Here is a 25,436-nt window from a genome sequence, read left to right on the forward strand (position 1 = left end):
CTGATAATTCAGTGATACAATGGCTTGTTTTAGCTATTTACCAATATATTGGTACTGAAATAAATAAATTAACATTTAAAAAGTAAAGAGCAGACAAGAGAAACACCCTTTTATTGCGTTATGAGTAATGATGTGGCATAGTTTGTTTACCAGAAAGCGACACGTGTTTGGATCACCACAAACAAAGCAACCATCTGATCATGACAGAGTCTGCCAGAGCGTATTGTTTTTGTGACAATAAAACAAGATTATTTTTAAGCAGCGTTGTTATATTATGTCAGTAAGGACTCATAAATACCTAAACATAACAAATGTTAGGGAAATCTATTCAGTGTCACCCTGTTTTGTGGGTCTCGAAGAAAAAAAAACATATCAGCCAATGTCAGATTTTTAAATGACCACATCCATATTAGTCTTGAGTACATAAAAGAAAGGACTTCTTTACGTTAGTAAAGATGTTTTCAATTCTAAAACAACTGACAGAGCCTCAGATATTTGAGCCCTAGTGAGGACTGCCCCCTTGGTGGTGATGGTCCTGACGGTTGTCAACCCACTATTGATCGTGTGAATCGCTATATGACCCAAGGTACGAATAAAGTCGTGATCATTACTGTCACCAGGCCCAAGGTGTGGAACATCTGCAAGACATCCCCCCTGACCCCCCATCACGTGAGCTATTGAGATCGCCTGAGGCAAGGTGAGAGTGGGGAGTTAAGATACCTGGGAAGGGATCTCAGGACTGCATTGTAGGTGGCTGACAGCTGATGTTGTAAAGCACCACCTCTGTTCAACAATGCTCGTTCGCAGTGGATGCAGATGACCTCTAAGTCTTGATCTGTCTTCTAGGTCCAAAATGAGAACATTGGCATCCTCTAAAAAGAGTCCTTTCTCCTTTAAATGCAAGGGTGCAGCTGAGTCTTGTACCGTTGAGGTGTGGAGTGGCTGTTTCATTCATAATCAGTGGACCTCATGTCTTAGTACAATTTCCTTACCCACCTTTCATTTACGTATATCTACATATTACATTTCTAGATATCTACATATCTAAATCATCTACATATTACAGTACATGTCTGTCTGTACTATAATATAAATAATACAACTATAGTGCCCAGCTGGCACGCACCTCTTTAGAACTGTCTTTATGACAAAGTATGACGACAACCTCAGCCACCGCTGACGCTCCAGGGAAACCGCACGTTAATGTAGTCAGAGAGAAAACGACAGTTTGATATAGCACCCAGACTGTGTTTAGAGATATTCTGAGCAAAGATAAAACAACTCTGAAGGGAAACGCTTTACAATAACTAAACACTTCATAAATACACAGTAATGACTCAGATAGCAACGTGAAACGCGTGTGTAGGAGTGTGAAACAAAACAGGAGGAGCTCTTAGAATGTACATGTAGGTGTAGGTAAAGGCAATCAATCCAAAGATATTCACTGTGATTTGCAAACTGTAAATGAGTTTCAATATTAAGACGTAAGAGTAAAGTATTTTGGACAACCTCTAAAACACTGAGCCATATCGAATATTAATCAGCATGCCGATCTAAGACGAACAAATTGTTATTTTCATCACACTTTAATCTGCCAATTATTTTCCCACTGAACGAAAGGATCTCTAAAAGGCACCAAAAAAAGTGATGATCACATTTTCAATGTTTTTGTGCCTTTGTAACATCTTTCTGCTTTGATTTTATGCTCCATATATGCCATAAATCCCCAAATCACAAGGAAACAATTCAAATCAATGGTTCCAAATCAATCAGCTCTATAACAACAGCATGAAGTAACAATATAGTGTTAATATTTGCAGGGAAATAAATTCAGAAAGGAGAAAGAAATGAAGCATCTTAACCCTTTTCATAACACGAGTTCAGGAATTATTTAAAAAAAAAAAAATACTACAAAGTGAGAAAATATAAACCTCTTTCTAGCGCATCATTAAGTATAGGGCAGTTCATTGAACCCGCTGTATCATAGGCAACACAAAGTCCCGCACTGCAAGCAACAGGAGGTATCCGCGTACCAGAACTGTTTATTTAGCCTTTTGTCTGTGGTATTACCCCAGCTTAGTGCCAGACAAGCAAACAGACGGTCGAGGGGGACTTGCATGCATGCGACACAAAGGATCATGGTAAACCAAACAAATAAACTTATAGTGGCGTCTTATCTCACAGTAGTCAAATGTCACATCCAACCCTCTCCGCTCCTCGCTGAAGATATCCGTCCACTGCAAACCTCCCCCTATCCATTGCTCCACAATTCAATTGCTTAGCTTACACCCCCTCCTGCCCCGACAGCCTGGCATTCATCCATCTACCTCTGTGTTGGATAAGGAAGAAAAGAAATATAGATGTCATTTTTGAGCTTTAGCCTCCCCCACCGCCCATCCCACTCTAACTCGGTTTCAGATCTAACTTCCAGGCTTCCCCGCTTTTCTTCCACCTCTGCATACTTTACCTTCCCCCTTCCTCTAAATTAGTCATGATTAATGTGTGCGCCACGCATTGGGCCGTCTTAATTAAATAACACCATCTAATTAGGGACTGATTTCGGCTGGTAATGGTGCCGTAAGATGGCGAATGGGATTGCGCGGCGTGACAGAACATTCATGAAGCCCGTCAAACTCCCTGGGTGGTCACACTCCCCTGGTTTCGCACAAACAGCCCCCCCGCCTCCACCCTCCCCTAATCTGACAGTTACATTAAAATGCAAATTCGGTTCGGTAACAAGTGTAGATTACAGCTCCCAGGGAGCCACGGTGGATGAAGCCTTTTCCTGATGTGACATAAGCCAGGTAACAGGTTGATCGCTGTTGACCTACAAGTGGCTGTTTAAATATTGGCTAACATGCAGTTGGACGTGCAAGATTACACAGTCTGGAAACCTCTTTCAGCTGAGTGATAACAGCACTGATGAATCCATTGTACATGACTAATCATGGCTAAATACTTGTCATCCAAAAAAAAAAGAAAAAGAAAATATGATATGCCATCTCTTATCAGCGAAGGTTTGGCATCCTGATGGCACAGTTTATCTTTTTATTTATTTATTTTTTCCTTGCAGATTTGTAACTGGATTTAATTAAATCAAGCTCAAGACCAACTGAAAGGTCAAAGAAAATCAAAGCATATTAATGAGCGCAGGGCATGGCCAGCATACAGCATCAGGTCAGCGAGCCAACACCCCTCCACACATACACGCACATACTCAGACACCCAATTCAACGCACACACACACCCCTACTAACTTGAGCGAGGTGCAAGACGTGAACAATATGGGGTGTGTGTGCGTGTGTGAGTGCGGGCCAAACCCCTGTCTGGCCACCAGAAAAGCATCCCCTGCAGTGCAGCAACATGGCAAGATGTCAAAGCTGGAAAACCCCGTGCCTGCTCATAGAGGTAATGATCCCTCACAGGAGCTGCTTCTTTCAGTATAAATAAATAAGGTAAAGCAGCGTTCGTCCTCACAGGAGGGGCAGCTGCAGCCACAAAGGGATATTGTACTTTTCCTCTGGGCTGTGGCAAGAGAGAAAAAACTCCAACGGTCTCGCTGCAGGAGGAGGGAAGCGCTTTGAGGAGTGAAAGGAGGCGATGCAAATAGGGTTTTGGACACAGATCAAAAGACTTAAGTTTCACTGCATCATCAGGGCTGAAGCACTTCTCCCACTGCCCGCCACGCTTCTTCCCTCCCTCCCTCCGTCACCTTTTTTTCGCTCACGTTGCTGCATACATTGCTATTACAGCCCAGAGCCCGGTTTTCTGAGGGAGCGTCCTGGCGGAGTGTGAACATTGCTCTTACATGTCGGTCTTGAACAGAGATGTGAACACTAATGGTTTTTGGCAGGGCCCGGGTCCTTGGTGGACACACTGTTGGAGCCGAAAGAAAACAAGCGAGGGATAGAGGGACAGGAGGGGGGCGGGTGGGAGCAAGTGCAGAAAATAAATAAATTAATAAATAAAAAATGAAAGGAGAAAAAAAAACTGAGCAGGTGTCTTGGCAGCGGCGGCCTAACTCGCTTTACAACAGCACCATCTGTCTTCACCAGTAGAGCTTTACAGCCCCCCACTAACTGCTGTAACTCTCCACACATCCAAAGCAAACAGGGATGGGTTTTAGTGTAATTGCTTAATTGGCCGTTACAGCTGCCATTTTTACTTATCTATTTATTTTTCATACGTAGACAACTGATGAATTTGATGCATGAACAGATTGTGTAACTTGCACATGTTAAATGTAAATGATAAGTTACGCCTCTGGAAGCGTCTGAACATGTCATTATTTCTCCCCCATCACTATTATCCAGATGTCATTTTAACACTGTTCTAAAATGCAGTGACAGAGTAAAAAACTAAAGCCCCCCCCCCTCCTCTATGATTCAAGACTGAAATGTTAAAATAAGGGTCATCTCTGTGACAGATGGACTCGGCAGAACTGCGAGGGGAACTTTTCCCTGAGCAAGCAGCATTCGACATCTCAGCAGACCCCCCTTCCCAGACCTCCTCTGGCCCTTTTGCTAGGCCGTCCACTTCCCGTCTCTCGGCCAGCGAGACACAGAACAAGATGGATGCCGGTGCCACAGTGCCGGCCGGCGTGACAGATGGGCCGATTATACAAACTCATCCCTCTGGCCATAGAAAAACACCACACCTTGCCTATAGCTAATAGCCTTCATCTGCCTGCACCTCATGGATAGCTCAAGCTCCTTGTTAATATGGAAAAGCAGTGCTGTATAGACACACAACAGCCTTGGCCTTCCCTTCGTGACAGCTTGTACCTGAAAAGACAGCTGCCACACTTTCTTTCTTTCTTTTAACAGGCCAAACAGATAAAATGGTAAATCACCTTGCTGCGACCTCGTGTCTGGCTGGTTGGCCCGCTTCAAGGGCGTGTTTTCCTTCATCTAGATGGCCACATTGCAAATGCAATAAACTGATTTCTGTCACGGGCTTGATGTGTGGGTGTGGGAGCTCTGCTATGGTTTCTCAGCAGGAAAGCTGGTGCAGCAGTAGCTAAAAACACGAGACCCCAGACCGAGTGACACGGGGAAAAAAAACAAAAACAAACAAACAACATTTTGGTTTTAAGCCAGAGAGATGTCAAGAACACATTAAAAAAATAAATAAATAAAAGTCAAGATCGTGGGAGAATAAGTGCAGGTGCTAAAGGTGATCTTTCAGGATTAACCACCCTCCACTTTGTCTGCCCTCACCTGAGATTTAAAGTCAGGGCTGATTAATCAGACCGGTATCGAGTCTCTATTCAGGCAAGACATTTAGATCAATTACAGCAGCCAAAGGGGAGCATACAATGGCCCTAACAAATGGGAAGCACAGAATGAGGAGGTAAGGAGGGTGGGGGTAGGAAGGAGCAGAGAGAGAGAAAGAGAGAGATTGAACGTCTTACTTCATGCTCCCAGCCATCAGCAGGAAAAGGTTGTAGATGTGTGAGAAGATGAAGAGGAAGAGGATGGTGCTGAAGAACATGGTCATCCAGGAGCCATGATCCTCGCGGAACATTTTCAGGCGCAGGTATCGACCTAAAGGGAGCACGACAAGGACACTGCCGTCAGTGGCGCTTCAAACAGCATGTCAACCCGCTAACACGTATGGCCGCGAAAATGGGGATAAAAGTAAATTAATTAGTCGGAGATCAATAATGTCCTCCACAGCCAGACACGTGCCCTTTACACAGTGGAATTAAGATTAAAGACCAGTTAGAGGCGTCACTTCTAGCGCCCTGAAGTAAGGGCCTTTTCCTGCCCGGTTTCAGGATGTCGTTATATCTGCTGACGATGCCAGCGATGGATGTCTGCTTGTGTTTCATGACGCTTACAGTTTAGAGAAATTATTCAGACATTTGTGACCCGTGGTGTTTTGTTTTAAATACAGTCCTGGCTTTGAATCAAATTATGGTAAAATACCTTTCTGGCAGAGTATAAGATTGATTCAGATACGCAGCCTTCTGCACAGAACACATAATCAAAGAAAGCTGGTGGCAGGACTCAACACAACTCTGAAGGTTATTTTGTACACTAGTAAAACTACAGCTATTTTGGCTTTTGTAATATGACTCCTGTTTAATATATTTACACCTTAAAGTGACACTTGGTGGTTAGAGTGGGATGAAAAGGCATTTATTTTGTAAGTAAGATGATGGGAAAATAGCAAGTGTGAAGCAAAGACACGCATAACTTAACTGCACAACACCTGTCAAAGTCCTCGAACTACAACCCAAAAGTGCTCACACAACAGAAGCAATCTGTTTTGCACATTTAGTGTGCTTCTTCCTACCACCTGGGTCAAATCGACTCTTTAACTAAATAGATGACACTTAAATATACTAGGAGATTCCCAAAAGATTTTACATTGCAGATTTATAAAATCGGAATAATCACAGAAGAAATTCATGAAAAGGATCATTTTGTTTGACTCTTGACGATCTCAACGAAGGTATTAGCAGGCTAGCTCGGGAGAGCGTGTCATCTTCTAATCGCAGCGCTGATGGCTTGAAGTGTCCTTGGAGAACGACACCTTACAAGGTGGCTTGCTGCCTTTAGCGTCTGACTGAGAATGGAATAGATGAGTGAGAGGCCAATTACAAAGCACTTTGGATAAAAGTGCTAGGAAAATGCAAGCAATTTTGTTTTTGGCAGCTCTGCTTGAAATATCCATATAAATATTAGCTAATAGAGAGGACATACCTCCATGCCATTGCAATTAGCAGTATTGAAAATCTGATTTTCAATAATCAATTCCAACTGAAATGTGCTCATTAAGGGCTTTTTCCTGGCTCAGAATGGACAGGTTGGAGAGGGGGGGGCGGTGACTGAGCACGAAAACACAATTAATCCCCACAAAGTCAAATACATCAGTGTGTGTTGCCTTATTTGACAGAAAAGTAAACATATCCTGTTACTTCTGTCCCTTTCACTTACAATGCAAGTAAAATAAACCCAGTTAACAAATAACTGTATTACGATGCAGGTGATGTGAGAGATCCGTGAAGAATGTCTTTATTAAAAAAAAAACTAAACAAAACACAGTTTAGCACACTGACTGAACATTGATTTTCTGTTACAAACAGTTAGACCACAGGCATATAAAACATGGATCCAGCTTTCAGGTCAATGCAAAAGTGCCTTACATCTGCACTTCATCTGCAGGCCATTAGATGGCGATACCTGTGGTTGCAAAAAGACTTGCAGTCCTATACAAGCCTCTGAGGAAACAGCTTTCTGACTTGAACTCTGTAAACACTTTTATAATGAGTTCAGTGCTCAGTCACTAGTTTTTGGGTTACGCTGAATAAAAAATTAAGTCTAATTTATAAATCTGTCCCTGCTATGTTTCAAAGTGGAGGATTATCACTGGTGTGAAACCATCCTCTAAAAGCTAACAACTTGTGATTGTCATTAGCAAGTCACAAGCCACAAACCAACGATTGAGGTTTTCAATGTCAGACCTGCTCACATCCCATCACATAGATCTTTTTTGCAACCTAGATGGCGATAGGACACGCTTCCTGGATTAAAAAAATGGGACTTCAGAAACCAATGGGTGGCGTCACAGCAGCTGTGTCCATCTTTTACAGGGAGCCAAGTTGTGACATACCGATGACATTACTAGACCGTCATCTGATTAACTTTCTGAGCTCCACCCAAAGTTGCAGGAGCTCTTATACAACCAAACTAAGTAGCAGCTGCCATCATGAGGAAGCTGAATTAAATATTTAAAAAATTGTGAAGTGCCCCTTTAAATTAAACAGCAATTCCAAGAAAACTTCAAAGCATCTGACAGTCAGTGTCCCCAACCATCAGCTGCTTCAAGGTAACTCTGCTGAGTCTTAATTAAGGAATCCTGGATGAGTAAGCTTGGCTATAGTAGTCCATTTCCACTGTTTATAACAGTATGTGCACACACACACACACACACACACACACACACACACACACGCACAGTCTCTGCTTCATCTCTGTGAGCTGTGATCCAGTGCCAGAAGCGGCCATCTTCCCAGGAACAACTCTTTGTTTTCCTCTCCTCGAGCTCAGTCAGCGTCCCTTTGAGTTACAGCTCCCCGAAGAGCTCATTGTGTTTGTGTTCACAAGCGCGCACACACAAACACAGCCAGAGAGAGACAGCAAAGCAGAATGCTCCATTTATTTTCCCATTACAGCCTGGCTGGTTTACTCTTGAATAGTTTTACATGCTGTTCGATCTCTGCTTGCTCACTGTCAGTTTTTTCTACTGTGCGTATAAAAAAAACCCCAAGAGGTTGACATTCCTAAGGAGTGGAAGGGGCGCTGAGATAAGGAGAGAAAGAAAAAAAGTGAGGTTATAATGAATGAAAATCCTGCAGAAAATGAACTTGAGATATATATAATTATCTTGCTGGATTAGTGAAAGCTTTGATTATTGATTGCAAGTACTGCAGAGAATAGAAAGCTGAAAGTTCTCCTGATAACATTATTCCTCCTCAATTTTTGAGGGGTGTGAGGGAGCGGTTGAAGCAAAAGCAAAGTGGCCTGGTGTGAGGCCACACCATACGTCTTTTTGTCTGTGGTATTTCAGGGCTCATCACAGTTGCATAATTGAATTGACTTGCATGGGTGAACTTAATTGCCTCCGGTGCCACTGAGTCCTCGCTTAGATGTAGATGCACAGTGCGCATCGGCACATCTGACTTTTAAAGCAGCGCGCTGAGCCATCGAACACGGGGTCCTCTCATTGCCTGTATGGGCAGGATTGAACTCGGGGGTGATTCAAGGCTATTCAGCCAAGCCTTTTGAGTCACTGCAACTCCCCACCGTGGAGGATCCCGATAAGGCGTGATTCATGAGCAATGTCTACTGCAAGGCTCGGCCCGGCTGGGGACAACAACAACAACACCACACATTGACAAGAAAGCCACACACATAAACACAAAATTAACTAAAGAAAAAAAGATAGACAGAGAGAAACTGGGACACTTTGCATGTCTGTAAATCACAGTGCAAACACACAGACATTACATTCTGATCCCCGTTACGTTTATAGTGTCGTTCTTCTGAAACTGTTACTAAAGTGCCCAAATTCCCTCGTTTCTATCTAAATCAATGATGCAGCTCTGTCTCCATCTACTGGCGACGATTTGACACTGCACATAACCGTCTTCATAGCACGTTTACCAAGGTAAAAAATAAAGCGTAAAATATGGCAGAATCTTTGGGACATAAAACATTACACCAGTATTTTGTGCTTTATTTTTCATTACAAATAGGCGCATCATCTACTATTAGCCATCATCTGACAGTTTCCTTCCTAAGTCATTTCTATTAAATGCTAAATCTGTGTCTGCAGGGTCCTCTCTGTCTTTATGGTCTCCAGTCTCCACCTCTATTTGATATTTCGGGGAAGTGCTCGGGTTACAAAATCATAATCCACTCACAGGTCACACAGACAGTAAACACTAACAGAAGTCAGCAATCAATCATCCACTGGCACACGTGGACAAGCAATTACGCCTGATATTTAAACAGTACTTCTGTTTAATCCTCTTTTTGTTGTGTTGTGCGGATGTACAGATACACAGACACACACACACAGCACAGATAAAGCAGCAGCGCACCGATAGCTCCAGTCACATGGGAAACAAACAATTGGTGGTGAAGCATTGAAGCCAGCTTGAGATGTGATCCCTCCATCATGACACAGCTCTTAAAAAGGGACAGTACAGCACCAAGTAAAGAAGGTAAGATCAAATCTCAACTTCAAATACTTTCATTAGTTAGTTTATTGTAAATGAACCTATAAAACTTAACATTAAGCTTCTGAGTGAAAAGTAGTTGTTGACATAATTAGTAAATGGTAAATGGAGCAGTACTTATATAGTGCCCTGCAATTTAATCCAAGCACTCAGGAGCAAAAGAAGATTCCCAGTTTGATTCTGGAAGGAGAAACAAATTCTTTTTTTTTTTGGTTTTTCAAATTAAACATGCAAAGCTTCCTGCTGTGGAAACAATTTATTACTTACATGTACAGTATACCAGTGTGACGAATGTTTCACTGTCATTTACGCATTTTAAATAACCAAAGCAGACATTTTTCTGTTCTCCCTTTCAGAGGGTGCTAAGATGTGAATTATTAAAGGTCTGCTCACCTGAGCAAAATGAATGTTTGATCTCTGATTAAGTGCAAACATCGGCCGACATGGTGGAGGGAACAGATCAACAGTCCCCTCAGGTTTCATTGCTCACAGCAGACAATCAAGCACTCACTTCCTGGACACACTGGTGATGCTCAGAGATTATAGAGACAGTAGTGTAAATACAGAGAGCCCTGAGAGAGAGTGGGGAAACATCTTACTTTAAGTACTCAGCAGAGTCAGTGAAACAAATGAAAACATCTGACTTGGGGGGGAAAAAAAACTATTGAATACAAAAATGCAGTATTTTGAATGCAGTCTTAAAATACAGAATAAGAATGACATAAAACATTAAAGTGTGTCCGTGTAAATATAGTGCTAGAATGAGGCAAGAGGGGCAACACCATTTCTTGACCATTAACATCGATTTCAAAGGCTACAAGAAGATTTCAAGAACCCCACTGCTGTACCTGGAAAACCACAATTTTACATTTGTGAACACACAAAATGCGATTTCATGAGATGAGATTCAGTTTGATGCAAAAACACACTGTAGAATAGAGACGGATATTAATAATAACTCATTTTTAAATGCAAAGTGGTCTATAAACAGGGGTGCACATAAGTGGTCCGCAGGCGCGCCTGCGCTGTCAAGATAAAAGACGTGCACTAGATAAGAAGTTGCAACGCGCGTTTGCGTACATAAGATTTTCTGGAGGAGGACAAACATTTGTTTAGAACTCTTAAAGATGTCGAAGAAGCTCCTTTAAGCAATTACTTTGGTGTTCCTCCACCTCCAAAGAGATGTCAGAAGGAGTCCGAACCGCAAAAGAAGCGCGTATTCTCGGAAAAGTGGTTGCAGGAGGTGAGCTGGCTTCAAACCAATGATGAACGCACAGAGATGTGGTGCAGAATATGCCGTAAAAATCCCACTCTAGCGGACAAAAACAGTGCCTTTTATATGGACGCAAACGCGCGTTGCAACTTCTTATCTGGTGCGCATCTTTTATTTTGACAGCGCATGCGCACCTGCGGACCACTTATCTGCACCCCGTCTATAAACACATAGAGAGTGAAAAGAAGTAAAGAAGAGTGCATCATGGTAAGACCCAAACAGCCTATTGCAATGCAAAATTAAAATATGGTATCTTGTTAATTAATCAACTTTTTTCCTATAACACAAATGCAGGCTTATCAGACTTTGGTTGGATCTAGTTTCACATCAAACAGATGTGTGAGCTGTCTCCAATTTGTCACCAACTTCTCAGCAATAGAGCAAATTACTCTTCAAATGTCCAAACATTCATATGACAGACAAAGCAGCTCTAAGGCTACGTTCGGTAAATTAGACATCCAACTATCCTCATGGTAATGTTGACCACTCACATTAGTTTAAGCCAACCTTTCAAAACTACTGTAGTAAAAACTAACAACTTCCTGTCCTTAAATCCCAGACGAGCTTCTCGTGTTCCTGAACCAGTCAACAGAATTCTGCAACCATTTTGAGGACAGCTATTGGTATTGCTACATCGTGCTGGTGCTCTTTGCTTTCACTGTTCCGGTGGGACTGCTGGGAAACCTAGTAGTGCTCATCAACCACACCTGCTTTAGGAAAACCTCAAGCTCCAGCAACATTTTCCTGCTTAACCTGACTCTGTGTGACTCGGGGTGGATCCTCACACTGCCCTTCTCCCTCTACATTACCTTGAGGAGGCCCCACATCACAAACATACAGATCTTCTGTCAGTTCAAGAAGTCCTTCTTCAACATCAACATATATGGCAGCATCCTCTTCCTGACTCTAATCAGTTTCGACCGCTTCGTTGGCACAGTGCACCCGATCAGTTCTCTTCGTTGGTGGAATGCGGGTAAAGCCAAACTGTGCTCCTTCTGCGTGTGGGTGCTGGTCGTCCTTAGCTCCATTCCTGACTTATTTCTAACTTTTTCTATTCAGCCCACAGAAAATGTCACTGTGTGTGTGGACCAGATCCAGGATCCTTTTTACTATGTCAGAACAGCCATCATTATCAGAACAACAATAGGCTTCCTGCTGCCGTTCACTGTCATGCTTGCTTTTTACACCATGACGGTTCGAGTTTTGAGGCGTCTCCCAAGAGGTCAAAGCAACCGAGCGAGAGGAAAGCCCCTGCATCTCCTTACTGCCGCCATACTCGTCTTTGTGGTCTCCTTTCTGCCCTACCACACTATGGCCACCACCATGGTATTCATGAGGATTTCTAACCTGGTGACCCCCTCCAACACCAATGTACTCTATGCTTGCTATGAGTTTTCTGAAGCCATGTGCAGTGTAAGCAGCTGCCTGGACCCAGTGCTGTATATTCTGGCAGGTGAACAATTCCAGAGGAAGTTCCTGGCATGGAAAAGAGGCCAATACAGGAGGTTCTGCTGCAGAGCCAGCAGGAGGATTGGGGTAATTGAGTGATTTGCTGGAGACAGTTTATGGCTAGTTACCTTAACTTGCCTTGGTTCAAATAAGGTCCTGGCATGGTACTAGGATAATGTTGGCGCTATGCATTCCTTTGCAGACCCAGTCATTTAGAGCCAGTGGCAAAAATATATAGAACAACCTTAGTGGCAATTATGGCCTAATGGCCCCCAGAGGATACAAAGCATAACAACCAGGTCTGTAGTATAGTAGCACTAAGTGTTAAAAACAATGTATAGTCAACACACTATCTCCAGTTCAAACAATCAGCATTTTACCATAAGCGCCTCCACAAATGGACAAAAGTGCTAGAGCAAGAATCCAGCTTCCCTGTTGCTACAGTGCCAGTGGCAGATATGATATAATAGTATAATTATCCTGGCCTGTCTGCTACTGAATCTACTGTGTAAGAGGAATGAAAAAGTATAGTGCTGTGACTGACCATCTGGGATCAATGCAACAACACAGCAAGATTGCATTATTGTCTATTCTATATTACATAAACATTTGGTTAAGATGAAAATAAATCAGATTAATCAATAAATCTTCTGTGGTCTTATCCTTGTTTGTGCATTGAAGCTGTGCCTATTAAAATCTGTGCACAGCTAACGTCACACTCACTGATAACACAAGCTTGAGTTTTGCTTATATAATGTATGAGAGTCATACAAGTGACAAATTATTTTCCAAAGACCTGAATAAAAGGTTCTTTAAGTACCTCATCCTCCAAGACCGTTGGCAAATAATAGCACAATCTATTTTGTGTCCACAGAATTTCTTAATATTACTAGTGTGCCAAGTCTAAATCACTGGCTTAAGGATATTATACCACGACCAAGTCTTTCAATTTTCCTTTACTTTAAGCAGATTTTATTTGTTGCTTTACATCAAAGTATTTCAGTTTCCTTGTTTTGGTGGCAGTGAGTCTTTTACTCATAACAAATTCACCAATGTGGAAGTTTTCCACATTGGTGAATTTGGCCACAACTTCCCTGTTGGCAACACGGAATGCCACAAACACAACAACCAGCTGATCCGAGCAGAGGTGGGCAGAGTGTAAACAGGTAATCCACGACTTGCTGTGACAATAAAACAAGATTATTTTTAAACTGCATTGTCATATTACATTATGATAGTAAGAACTCTGTAACTGCGCATAACAAAAAATACCGAAATCCGTTTATGTTTCGTGAAAAGAAAAATTATATATACATCGGCCAAATATTGGTATCAATCTTAAAAATCCAGTCTCCGTTAATCTTTTTTCTGTACGTTCACACCTCAAAGCACAAATTAGTGTCTGTGAGTCCACACTGCATAGTATACTACTAATTTAAAACATCAGACCAGTCAAGTTCGAAGACCTTAAATGTCTGCTTATCAGAACTTTACTCATTTTTGAATGGATGTTTAGCCTGCTATGCTTTTCATAGCATGACAATCACGTGAATTGTGTTATTTATCAAATGTTCACCCCACACTGACTATCAGAGTCTATTAAAGAGGAGCATCAAAGCTGATCTGACAGCTTGTGGTTGCCAAACACACTCTATGTCACCCGACCCTTAAGATTTTAACAATCCCTATATGACGTTCAGGTTCTGACTTCAGCCTGTATCAAAACAGAAAGGCTCAGGTAAATTAAATATAATCCTGTTAGACGCTTGTTATTCGTTAGTTATGGTGCCCGTACCTGTTCAAATATTTTGACTGTATTGCAGAGAAGTGGATGCTACCATGGAAAATGTGATCATCATCAACAATGTACCATCCATACTGATACCTGAACTACACAATGCACAGTCTTTGTATTGCAAACATTGCTCTGTATTCAAGTCATCTATTCATACACATTATACTGTAAACTGTGAGGGTTTGCATATAATGCATATGCACTTTCATCTATTTTAGGTTTCAGTATGCAGCACTATTGCATCTTGTTTTGATTCCAAACCTCAGAACAATCCTGCCCCCTTAGGGATCTAAGAGTAAAAAAACAGAACACAAAAAACAACAACAAAAAAACAGAACAGAAACCCTGAGTTTCCTCTCTATCTGCAGTTGAGCATGTGAACAGGACCAAACCCATTCATCACATTGCTTATTTGCCAAGCTGTGGCAACACTGTGAGGCAGGGTGGGGGGGTGGGGGGTGTTTGTTGAAGCAGCTACGGCTACTAATGTCCCCAGAGCTGAGCACCTCTGTAACTAAGCATATGGATAATAAATCAGAGGTGGGAAAGTGACAAAAGAACTCCCTCCACTGGGAGACTGCAGAAAATAGAGCCGAGACATAGAGAGCTGGCAACTAGGCCAGTGTACCACTGTACCTGTTCCAGTAAGCAGTGTGGAAGTCTAGTTTTGTTATTTATGGCTTGGCTCTGAAGTCATACATTTCAGGTAAATAAGCAATTTCCTCTTGGCTGGTTTCCTTTGTTTGCTTGCTCTTTGTGTCTTTGTCTCCCTCTGCTGTTCAATTACTTGTCAGTTTTTGATTTTTTAATTCTTGATCTGTAGTTTCATGTGATATTCCAGATAATTTTTGAGGTTTGTATATCAACACAAGATAAAAGGCAAATTTCCCTTCACAACCAACAAAAAGGTTATGTTATTATCTCATAAAGGAAAGGTACGCTTCCAAATACGATTTCCTTTTCTCCACTACGCCTGCTGCTTGTCATGTAGTAGGAGGTGCAAGAGCCAGAATCCTGGGGAAATAACTTGTGTTACGTTTTTAGCTGACACACGCTTAGCTATGTCCAAGAGCTAGGAAAACACTAACTGAATTTCTCATGAAAATGGTGAGACTGAACCAAAGCAATGATTCTAAAAAACATTCCGTAGAGAGGTGCTGATGGTGATCAAGCTTTAAAACCTGTGTGCATTTAACCTTTCCTGGAGCCTAAGGTAGCACATTTATTTTTGTTCACACCTAAATTTACAATGACAGGGAAGTCAGGGAAACTGACTGCAACAAAAATTCACTTCAACAATTCATTATTTCGGAAAGACTTCCTGCTCACGACTGTAGCACATCATCTAAGAGACAAATGCACGGGCAATAAAATATCGCATAGCTACATACATATAAATATAACACACAGAGCCTCCTATCCTGCCACCCACACATTGACTCCTACACAGACTCAGTTCACTTTGACCTGCGGCCACATAATGCTGTACATAAGCCATGTCAGCCTTTGCTTGCCACAGTAATAACTCATGACAGAACCCAGATGGCATCCTGCAGGCTACAATCATCAAGACTAGAGAAAAGGGGATGAGAGGCTCGCTCTTGCTCGCGCGCGCTCGCGCTCGCTCTCTCTCTCTCTCTCTCTCTCTCTCTCTCTCTCACACACACACACACACACACACACACACACACACACACACACACACACACACACACACACACACACACACGTCTGTGACCATAGGAGGACAACTCTCACATTACTTACTATTTTTTAAGAGCTAATCACAATATCTGGAGCCTTAAATGACTCATTCAGGTGGATAAGAGAAGTCATAGCTTGATTGAATGTAAGTGTCTGTAATAACATGCAAAGTAGGATCTAATCCAGTTAGGACAGTGCTCCACATGAATTAACATTACCCTTCACTTTGCCTTTTGGAATTCACAAAGCCTCAGAGAGAAATAGGTGAATATTTTATGCTAATATGGTCACTGAGGCAGCATTAAAGAGATGGGCAGTGTCATTTTCTGCACAGTCAAAATTGACAAAATAGACGGCTGCATTTATACTAACCTAAACTAAATGTTAAATTTTAGCTGTACTTTTTAAAAACAATCTTCCTTCTTCACATTATTTCACCTGTAACACACTTATTAGAGCCCGACTGACAGGCTAATATTAGCAATTTAGCCATATATCGGTATCGGCATTTATAATAGCTATACCCATATAGTTACGTGGCTTTGCGTGACTGAGACTTGGAACACTGGGTCTGGCTCTAACAATTATTTCATTAGGAACTCATTGACATGAAACCCAGAGAACCCAGTATGACCCAAGATTTCATACAAATGTGTAATGACAGCCAGTCTTGCCTTGAATGACCAGAAGTCATTGGCTAGCACCCACTCGATTAGAGAGCAAACATAGCCTTGAGAGGCTGAATGGAGCAGGATAGGTTGTTCCTTGAGCCTCAAATGTCAACTTAAAAATCACACAAGTCACTCATCAAAGAGCGTTTATTCACTGTGGAAACACTGCAGTGCACCCATGCCTAACCCGTATAGCAACACGAATGAAAACTAGTTCAAATAAAGTGTTATGCAGCAACTGGATTAAAAACTGTAAGTTTCTGAGAGGGGACATAATATATATATTGTGACAAATACCGCACAAAAAGAGGAAGGCTGTGGGTGCAATTCACAGCAAAACATTTTCTAGGCCATGATAAATTATAAATGATGCAGGGGATGTGTCACCTTTCAAAACCGATGTCAGCTTCCAGGCCTGAGACACATTTCTATAAAGTTAGGCATGTAACTGCAAACAGTGTCAGAACTTTAGCTCTGGTTCAAGGGAACAAGAAGACACCCTCTTCTAAATGTGGATACAGGAAAAAAACAAAAAAAACTTTCAGTCTGCCACTCCAAAGTGCTTTTTTTTTAAAGATGCTCAGACCTTTGCATGGATTGTGTTCCTACCCAGAAGCATTCCCACTGGCTCCCTACGTATCAGAGGATAGAAGAGATAGTAGACTGATATCTGCACAATGTTAGTGGGGGATATCACGATGAGCAGTAAGTGGGCCATGTGGGCCTGTGTGACTTATAATGGATGATAGATTTTATTGTGGGCCTGCTTCTGTAGTGCTTCTCTTATGCTCTACCTGTGTTTGTGATTGCATAACCGCTCCACTGAAATGTTGTGCATGGCATATCTCGCCTCTCCAACTCTCAGCCTCACTCAGACACACGCACAAACACACATCCGTGCATGTGCTTGCAAAATATCGCCGCTCTCTCACACTTACAGACACACACGCCCGCACACAGAAGTCCAAACCATCTGTTCAGAAGCTTGTTGAAGTGCATTAGTTGCACCTGGCTATGAATGAGCTGCACTCCTCTCCTACATACCTTAGAGCTAATGCAATTGCATTGACCCCGATACAGATCCACCAGGCCCTAGTGTAAAACCTGACATAAAACTGACTGAACTACATGCACACCTACTGTACATTACCATTATGAATCATGCAACTGACAAAATGCTGGTGGTGTAACACACCAAGAGTCTGGAGCTTCCACAACACTCCAGAACTGGAAAAATATTTTGTGTCAATGTGATTTTAAAATGATGTACAAATCCCAGTTTGAGCACTATGTGAATTATGAAAATAGTTATATAGTGGATTTATTTGTATGCAAACAGATACACCCGAGTCCCCTGTAGGTTCTTTTCCATCATCATGCTGCCTGTAGCCACCTGATTGTGCAGGACATATTGTGACGCCATCATGCTGCTTAGCAATTGTCCAATAACAAACTAAAATCACAGACCAAGAAAATACTGTAGCATAAACATGTAATAGTTTGGGAACAAAATATCACAAAACTTACTTTTTAAAAAGCAACTTCGTTCCGATGAAGAAGTTAGAACTGCTAAACATTTTCTGACTGAAGTCTTGTATGAACGTTGGAAATGCTTTCGGAGTGCCAAATGCACAATGAATAAAATTTGATTAACCCGACTGTAATGAAATGGCAGCGCGCATTTTAAAATCTGCTGTTTTGGGGAGCAGTCTGACACTTAACCTCCGTTACATCCAGTAAATGTAACACGCTGGCTTTGCCAGTCTGTTAAAGTGAAGGCACTCTCTGGTGATGAGAGTCAGTGGGTATTTCCCTAACTCACAAGGATTTTCTTAATACAGCCAAGCAGATGAACAAAAATCAGGACAATTTACTTTATCCTCCATTCCTAATCCCGACCAAACTGGTCATGTGGTTAGATAGAAGGATGAATAGACCCTTTAAATTTTTTCCTTTATTAATCTGGTGGACAATATAAGTACTGCAGATGGACCTAAAGAACACATTTACAATTAATTTTAAAACCTCCTTTTTACAATGTTTTGAAATTGAAATTGTTGTACTGATATTTAGATTAATAAAAATTAAACAAGAAAGAAAAAGCAATGAGATTTTGCATACAGAAGTGAATGGCTGGAAGACTCTTCAGCTATCAGGCCTCTCTACTGTGGGACCAGCTCCCAGTTTGGATTCCAGAGACAGATGCCCTCTCTACTTTTAAGATTAGGCTTAAATTTTCCCTTTTTGATAAAGCTTATAGTTAGGGTTGCATCAGGTGACACTGGACCCTTTTGTTGCATTTAATCATTAGTTACTTTTAAACTCTGGCTCTCTCTCACAGCATGTCTTTTGTCACCGATCGCAGCAGATGGCAGCCCCTGGTTCTGGCTGAGTGTTCTTCCTGTTAAAAGGGAGTTTTTCCTTCCCATTGTCACCAAGTGCTTGCTCATAGGGTTTGTGATATGTAATAATGCAGGGTCTTTACCTTACAACATAAAACACCTCAAGTCAACCGATACTGGATACTGGTACAATAGATATATATATATAGAGAAAGAGAGATAGACAACAAGAAATACCCCAGAAGATGAAAATGAAACCGTGAAAAAAACAAAACAAAGAAAGAAATATTTCATCTTAACCCTAATGTGATGATCAGAGTAGGGACTAAAGTGCCACTTCTTGGGTAGGTGCTCTACAGTCTCATGTCTCACACATGTAAGCATTGCCTATGTGAGTCAATTAGTCAGTACTCTTGATGGGTGTCTATTCGTTAATGCAACTCCATGCAGTTCAGACTTGTTGTACTGAAAGTGTGTATGAGGTTGTAGTGATCAGTGTTCATTTCACAGCCTAGTGAGTACACACGTCTGAAAGGGGTTTAATTTGCCACATTGTTGATGGTCTATACACGCAAGCGCACAGTGACACTAAGCTATAATTTAGAACCTCTGAGCAATAAGCTAGCTAGTTTTATCATCTTAAACCAAATGAAAATCCATTCTTTTATCTTTTCACCGTGAACACATCACTGTGGCTGATCAAGAAGTAGTTGCAGCAACCCAACTTCCTATAACAAAACTTGCATTTATTTAGATATGGGCATTTATACCCACCAATGATAGATGAGCCCAGAAAATCCAAAATATGTAAATTTACGCATCATGTTAAGGCCTTTTGTTAAGGCTTTAAAAATGCAATTATTATATGTATTATATACTATATATGATATTTTATATTTTGCAATGAATAAATATTACATGTTCTATTTCAGACAAACATTTATTTAAATCATATCAAATTACCTTTTTATTTTCTCAGTCTAGTAATGGAGTCCTGACCCAAAAGAAAGAAAAAAAAAACATTAGACTCTAAGTATAAAAACCCTCCAATTTATTCAGTGATTGCAAGTGAAGAGACAATTTTGCTATTACTAGATCTAATAACTCCCCACTTGCTCCACTTCCCGTCTTATAGGAAGGACTCTGCATTTGCTGAAACTGTCATGTCATCATGGACTCTCAGTTTTCTATTTATGTTCAGAGAAGATGATCACTTCGAGCACCCGCCACCACTCTGTGCCGTCTAATTATAGTCGGTAACGGTTCATCCAAGAAGATAAACCAGCGTGCCCAATAATATCCGGCACTAAGTGACTTGTGAAGTGAGCAGGAAATGAAACGCGTGAGTTCAACTGGAAGCACTGCGCAGTTCATAAAAGTGAAGGGAGGATGACAATGGAGTCACAGCCGTTATAAAGGAGAGTGACTAGGAGGAAGCCGAGCGAGCAACAGAGTGATACAAGTGTCATACGAACAGATGAAAAAAAAGCCAGGTTGGTGAAAAAGAAGAGGAAATGTATCAAAGAGGTGTGAGAGCTGACTAACATGTTCCGCTGCAGAGCTTCTCAACCTGTCACAGCAGGAAAAACACAGCTCGAAGTAACAACATAAAGAGTTCTGCTATTATAGTCTATCATATTTGAACAAAGCCTTCATTAGTGTTAATGCATTCGTATGCCGACACCACCTGAACTTTCTTGCAGTGACAAACCCTTAGTCTTTCACTTGAGACAGTTTGACTGGCATGAAAAACTACAGCCCTGTTCTAGTAAAACAGCTCTATTAAACGGGGAACTTTACTGATATCACACATCAAAATCTGAATACAGATTTTGAGAACAACTACTGCATCTGTGGGGGGGAAAAGAAAATTGATTTGGGTCAGTTATCAGTCCTATCCTGACTCAAAAGGCTGGATCGGATATTGTGACAATTTGCTGATATATATAAAGCTAATCTATTGAATTCACTTCCATGTTGCTCTCTGTTTATTATACCACACAGCAGTGCACCAGCTGCTACTGGTAAAGCTAATACAGCATGGAGGAGGCTAACAGCTGAACGCCAGCAGTTTGGAAGCATTTCATACTGATTACTCCAACAGCTTCTCTTTGGTTGTTTACAATAAATTTTAGTTGACTGTAAACTTAACTAAAAAGCTCTGATGATGATGCTTTCCTGTCAGGTTCTTACTCTTTCTTCAGTCTCTCGCACTCTCACCATTGTTCTGTTTGGTGTAACATTTTTTGGGAAGCTTTCATTGCACTTTTGTTAATACGACATGCTGCAGTTAATATTATTTCACTACAACCATCTCTTGTTAGCAAGAATGTTAAAAGCGAAGTGCTAAAGCACTGTGCAAAAGTCTCTATCCACCCCTAAATTCATTGTACAGTATTATCCTAGAGAAGTGATAAATAGAGGAAGTGATTTATTGAAACATATAAACATACATACATACAACTATGATATAGAAAAGGAAAAATTGTAAAATGATTGAAAGTCTTTACTATATGACCACCTGTATTCTTCAACACAGTGTAAGCTCTCTTAAGCAAGTTTTCTTGACATTTCTTTAAGTAGTCTTTAGGAATAGTTCATCAGGATTTTTGAAGATCAGTCAAAGCTGTTCTTTGGGTGTTGGCTGCTTTCTGTTCTGTTCTTATACTGCGTCAATAATGCTGAGGCCCAGGCTGTGGGAAAGCCAGTCGATGACTGATGGTGTCGCACTGTGTTTTTTTTTTCTGTCCACGTATGACATTACTGCTTTGGTAGTGTGTTTGAGATCATTGGTGTCCTGAAACACGAAACTGATACCAATCAGATGCTTTTCAGATGAATCAGCAAGATGAACCAAAAAGATCATACTCTTCTGTATTCACAATGTCCCCAACACCACTGGCTTAAATGCAGTCCCAGACCATGACAGAGCCTCCACCGTGCTTTACAGATGGCTTTGAACACTCACTGTTGTACCTCCCTCTTGATCTTTTCCATGCATATCGATGACAATTTGAACCAAATACTTCAGGCTTTAAAATCTCAAAGTTTTAAGTTCATCACTTTTTAAGACCGATTGCCACTTTTTTCACAGTTCAGTTCTTGTGTAGCTGGCACACCTCAGCCTTTTTCTCCCCGTTTCCCTTCCTTAAGAAAGACGTCTTCACAACCATTGAGACCATTTCTGACGAGGCTTCAGTGAACAGCAGACGGATCAACTGAACAGCGAAATGCTTCACTCAGGTTCTGTGTCAAGTCTTTGCTGGTACTTTATTATATTTCTTAAGGACAATGCCTTCAGATACTGTTGATCTACTGTAGATGTTTAAGGGCACATTGCACAACATGCTTGCTTATGCAACACCAGATTTTCGACTAGTATCTCTTTGGGAATCACCTTATTGGTACATAAATTGTATGCCTATCAAGCTAAAATAAATAAATATAAAAGTATAAACACATAATAAATACAGTTTAAAATGTAGAAGTTGCTAAATTGTCTGTTATGTGTAAATACATAACACTGACCTATAAATCATCCTGTTAAGTCACTTAACAAACCAACAACAAAAAGCATTTGAAAGTGGTCAGCTATGAGGACTGAAAATTAAAATAAAAAAGCAAACGAATGTCCAAAGAAAAACTTTCACAGACCTTCAGAAAGCCTGGAGAAATATTTCTCAAGAGCAGGTTAAAAAAACATTACAAGAACATCTGGCTCCGCAACAGCAAAAATACATTAAAACGAGAGAAAGCTCAGGACTATTGCAGAGCAATGTATAAAGAAACACATACAAAAAGATCACTGCATACACAAACTTTAGCAGACACTCTTCATTTTATATTTTGGAATAATTAGAGGAAGAAATAAGGGAAATTTTGTTTATTGCTTGGGTGTCTGCCATGAATACAGGAGTGTGCTTGTGAGTCCAACGTTAAGTCTCTGAGGTAATCTTCTAATATTATTTCCATCTGCACTTTTTCTACTGAGACATTTCTAAACACCTCTAGTCACAAATCTGTTGAAGGAATGCAAGTCCTCATATAGAATTTCAGTGTACATCTAGTTGCCGCAATGAAAAGATGAATCAGCAGCGATTTCAACAAAGAAAATAATTAACAATCTCTTTAATTACGTTCCCATTGACAAAAAAAAAGCAGAGCAGGAGTATAAACGTGCTTCTCCCCGATGAATAGCAACAACAAGAACATCAATGGGGGTGGTGGGGGGAGTTCCCTCAGACAGAAAAGCCATTACTCTGCACATTCCACTGCATTATTGTGTGCATGACTTACCAAAGAGCTGGCGGTGAAATATAAACTTCCCGGCTAACAGGCCAGTGATAATGGCCAGTATCCAGCCAATTACTTTCAGGATGTTCCACCCGAGGCCTGGGTACTTGTTGAAGAGGAAAGAGAAACAGTTCCCCACCACAATCATATGGGCCTCTGTCTGACTGTGAGAGATGGGGTCCTCGGCGAAAATTAGGAAGTTAAAAAAGGTGACGAGGTACGCCACAATGAGACGGGACCACGGGTGCTGGAAATAGTAGCGAAAAAGGGCATCTATTTCCATCTTGCTAAGCCCTCCAGCCACACTACACCTGGGAGTCAGAGAGAGAGAGAGAGAGAGAAAGTGCTTCTTTTAGTCAGATTACATTACCAGCCAGGCAGATTAGAGCAAACGCACCCCTCAGACACAGATTAGTGGTTGGAATATCACTAAAGATAATGGATTAGGATCATGCTCAATTCAGACCCGGCTCAGATAGAGCAGCACCTCCAATAACGCACACAGATTTCTTAACACAAAACCAGAGTTTCCAATCAGTCCTAAGATTATCACTCAGCTGTAAATTAGCAAACAGCCTATATCCTGTAATCGATTTAAAGGAGAGAAAAATAACATAAAGTGGACGATCAATCCACTCAAGTGTCCTCTTGTGCCGGTGAATCACGTGTCGTGTCATACCTGGAAGTGGTGGACTCTTGAAGTACTATATATCTATTAGCTATAAATCGCTGGCTCGTCTCCTTTCAGCCCGTCTGCTCTGCGCTCTTCTTAAAAAAAACTGTTCCAGCATTACAGTGAGGCTTTCCCCGGCAACACCAGCCAAGCAGTGCATGAGTAACCTGCAGACACCCCGTCCCTCCTGTATTTTTAATCATTATTCACCCATGAACTCCACTCTTTCTTTACTCCATCGCTCTCTACCTCTTTGAACCGTCTGACTTTGCTGGGCTGAACTTCTGCCTGCTTTCATACCTTCCCTAAAACAGGGCATGGAGGGGGAAGAAGGAATTATGTAATGGCTTCAAAAATAGACCTGGCTATTAAATTTCACCAGCATCATGTTTGTCTTGTCATGATGCTGCCACCTTGGGTGATAGTAGGCTGATGAGGTAAAATGCAGATTTAGTTTGCTTTCTTTATCAAACTGCAAGCATTTAGAGGAAGACGAGCAGGAGGAGAAGGCAGACTTTTAGTGTGACCAGGGACCTGCTCCCATTCTGTGGCTAGCAACTTGTGACCAGAGAGTCCCAAAACATGAGTTAAGTGGGACTTAGCACCCAAAAAAGAACAAACTGGGCGGGGATAAGTTTATCTGAAGGTGGGTGGGTGGGCTATACCCTAGATAACCACGATGAGTAATGAAGAGCTCAACTGATGTTTCGGGACCTGAACTCCCTCTAAAGCATAAAGATTAGATTTGCACTGATCAGAGCAGAGCAGTCTAAGTGCTGCAGGAAATACTCCAAATGGCCTCTCTATTTGAGGCACTTCTGGCAATTTCTGAATGGACTATCGTGTTCAGGGCATTAGTGCGTGATCGCACCAATCTCCCTTCTAACGACGCCAAATGTCACATCACTGACCTTATATAATTATGAGATATCACAACAAGCTTGACCATTTTGGTTCCTTCTTATCTGAATGTAGGGTACACCGAGTGAGATGTGGGACAGCCAAAATCCGTGCAAGTTACCTGCATGCACGTCGCTTTTTCTCATTTGTGCATGTGCAGTGGGTAAAGTCAACACGATTTTACACACCTGCTCCACGCCGTTTTATCTCTCAGTCGATGTCCAGGACGAGAAGCCCCGCTCCCGCTCTGCTCTCCGGCCACATCAAGCCGGCAGCGGCGCTCTAATCATCCTAAACAGGAGATGATACGACAGGGCTGAAGTGGGATTATCCATGCGACCTGTTGTTGTTGGTATACGACAGAGGCACCCACAAATCCTCTGTCATTGTGCCGGACTGTCCATACGCCGGGCGGGGCGGCTATTAAGCGGGCGGTGCTTCGTCACTGAGTCCCCGCCGTGAGGTGCGGTTTCTGGGTAGTAAGTAGGACGCTTCTACCGCCGCTGTAGCAAGGATGGAGGAGGCTGAATCCACACAGCAAGCGCAGCATCAGTGCAACGCAATGTAGCCAACACGTTGATTCAC

At 41.6% G+C, this 25,436-nt stretch overlaps 2 protein-coding genes across 3 annotated transcripts in view; one reads left to right on the forward strand and one right to left on the reverse strand.

The window, feature by feature from the left end:
- tmem117 (transmembrane protein 117) overlaps positions 1–25,436 on the reverse strand; it is a 48,216-nt gene extending 22,780 nt beyond the window's left edge. For both annotated transcript variants that reach the window (XM_080864808.1, XM_080864807.1), the window contains exons 1-3: positions 25,040–25,436; positions 23,282–23,589; positions 5,414–5,546 (exon numbers count right to left, since the gene is read on the reverse strand). In XM_080864808.1, the coding sequence (XP_080720934.1) occupies positions 5,414–5,546; positions 23,282–23,561 (413 nt within the window). In that variant the 5' untranslated portion in view covers positions 23,562–23,589; positions 25,040–25,436. The remainder of the gene's footprint in view (positions 1–5,413; positions 5,547–23,281; positions 23,590–25,039) is intronic.
- LOC308391626 (P2Y purinoceptor 1-like) lies at positions 9,691–12,572 on the forward strand (the record flags this gene model as incomplete). Its single annotated transcript, XM_080874280.1, has 2 exons — positions 9,691–9,736; positions 11,584–12,572. 2 exons carry the CDS (start codon positions 9,691–9,693, stop codon positions 12,570–12,572), a joined length of 1,035 nt encoding a protein of 344 aa, XP_080730406.1.

This window comes from Rhamphochromis sp. 'chilingali', assembly GCF_963969265.1.
Source record: "Rhamphochromis sp. 'chilingali' genome assembly, chromosome: 2".
NCBI lineage: Eukaryota > Metazoa > Chordata > Actinopteri > Cichliformes > Cichlidae > Rhamphochromis > Rhamphochromis sp. 'chilingali'.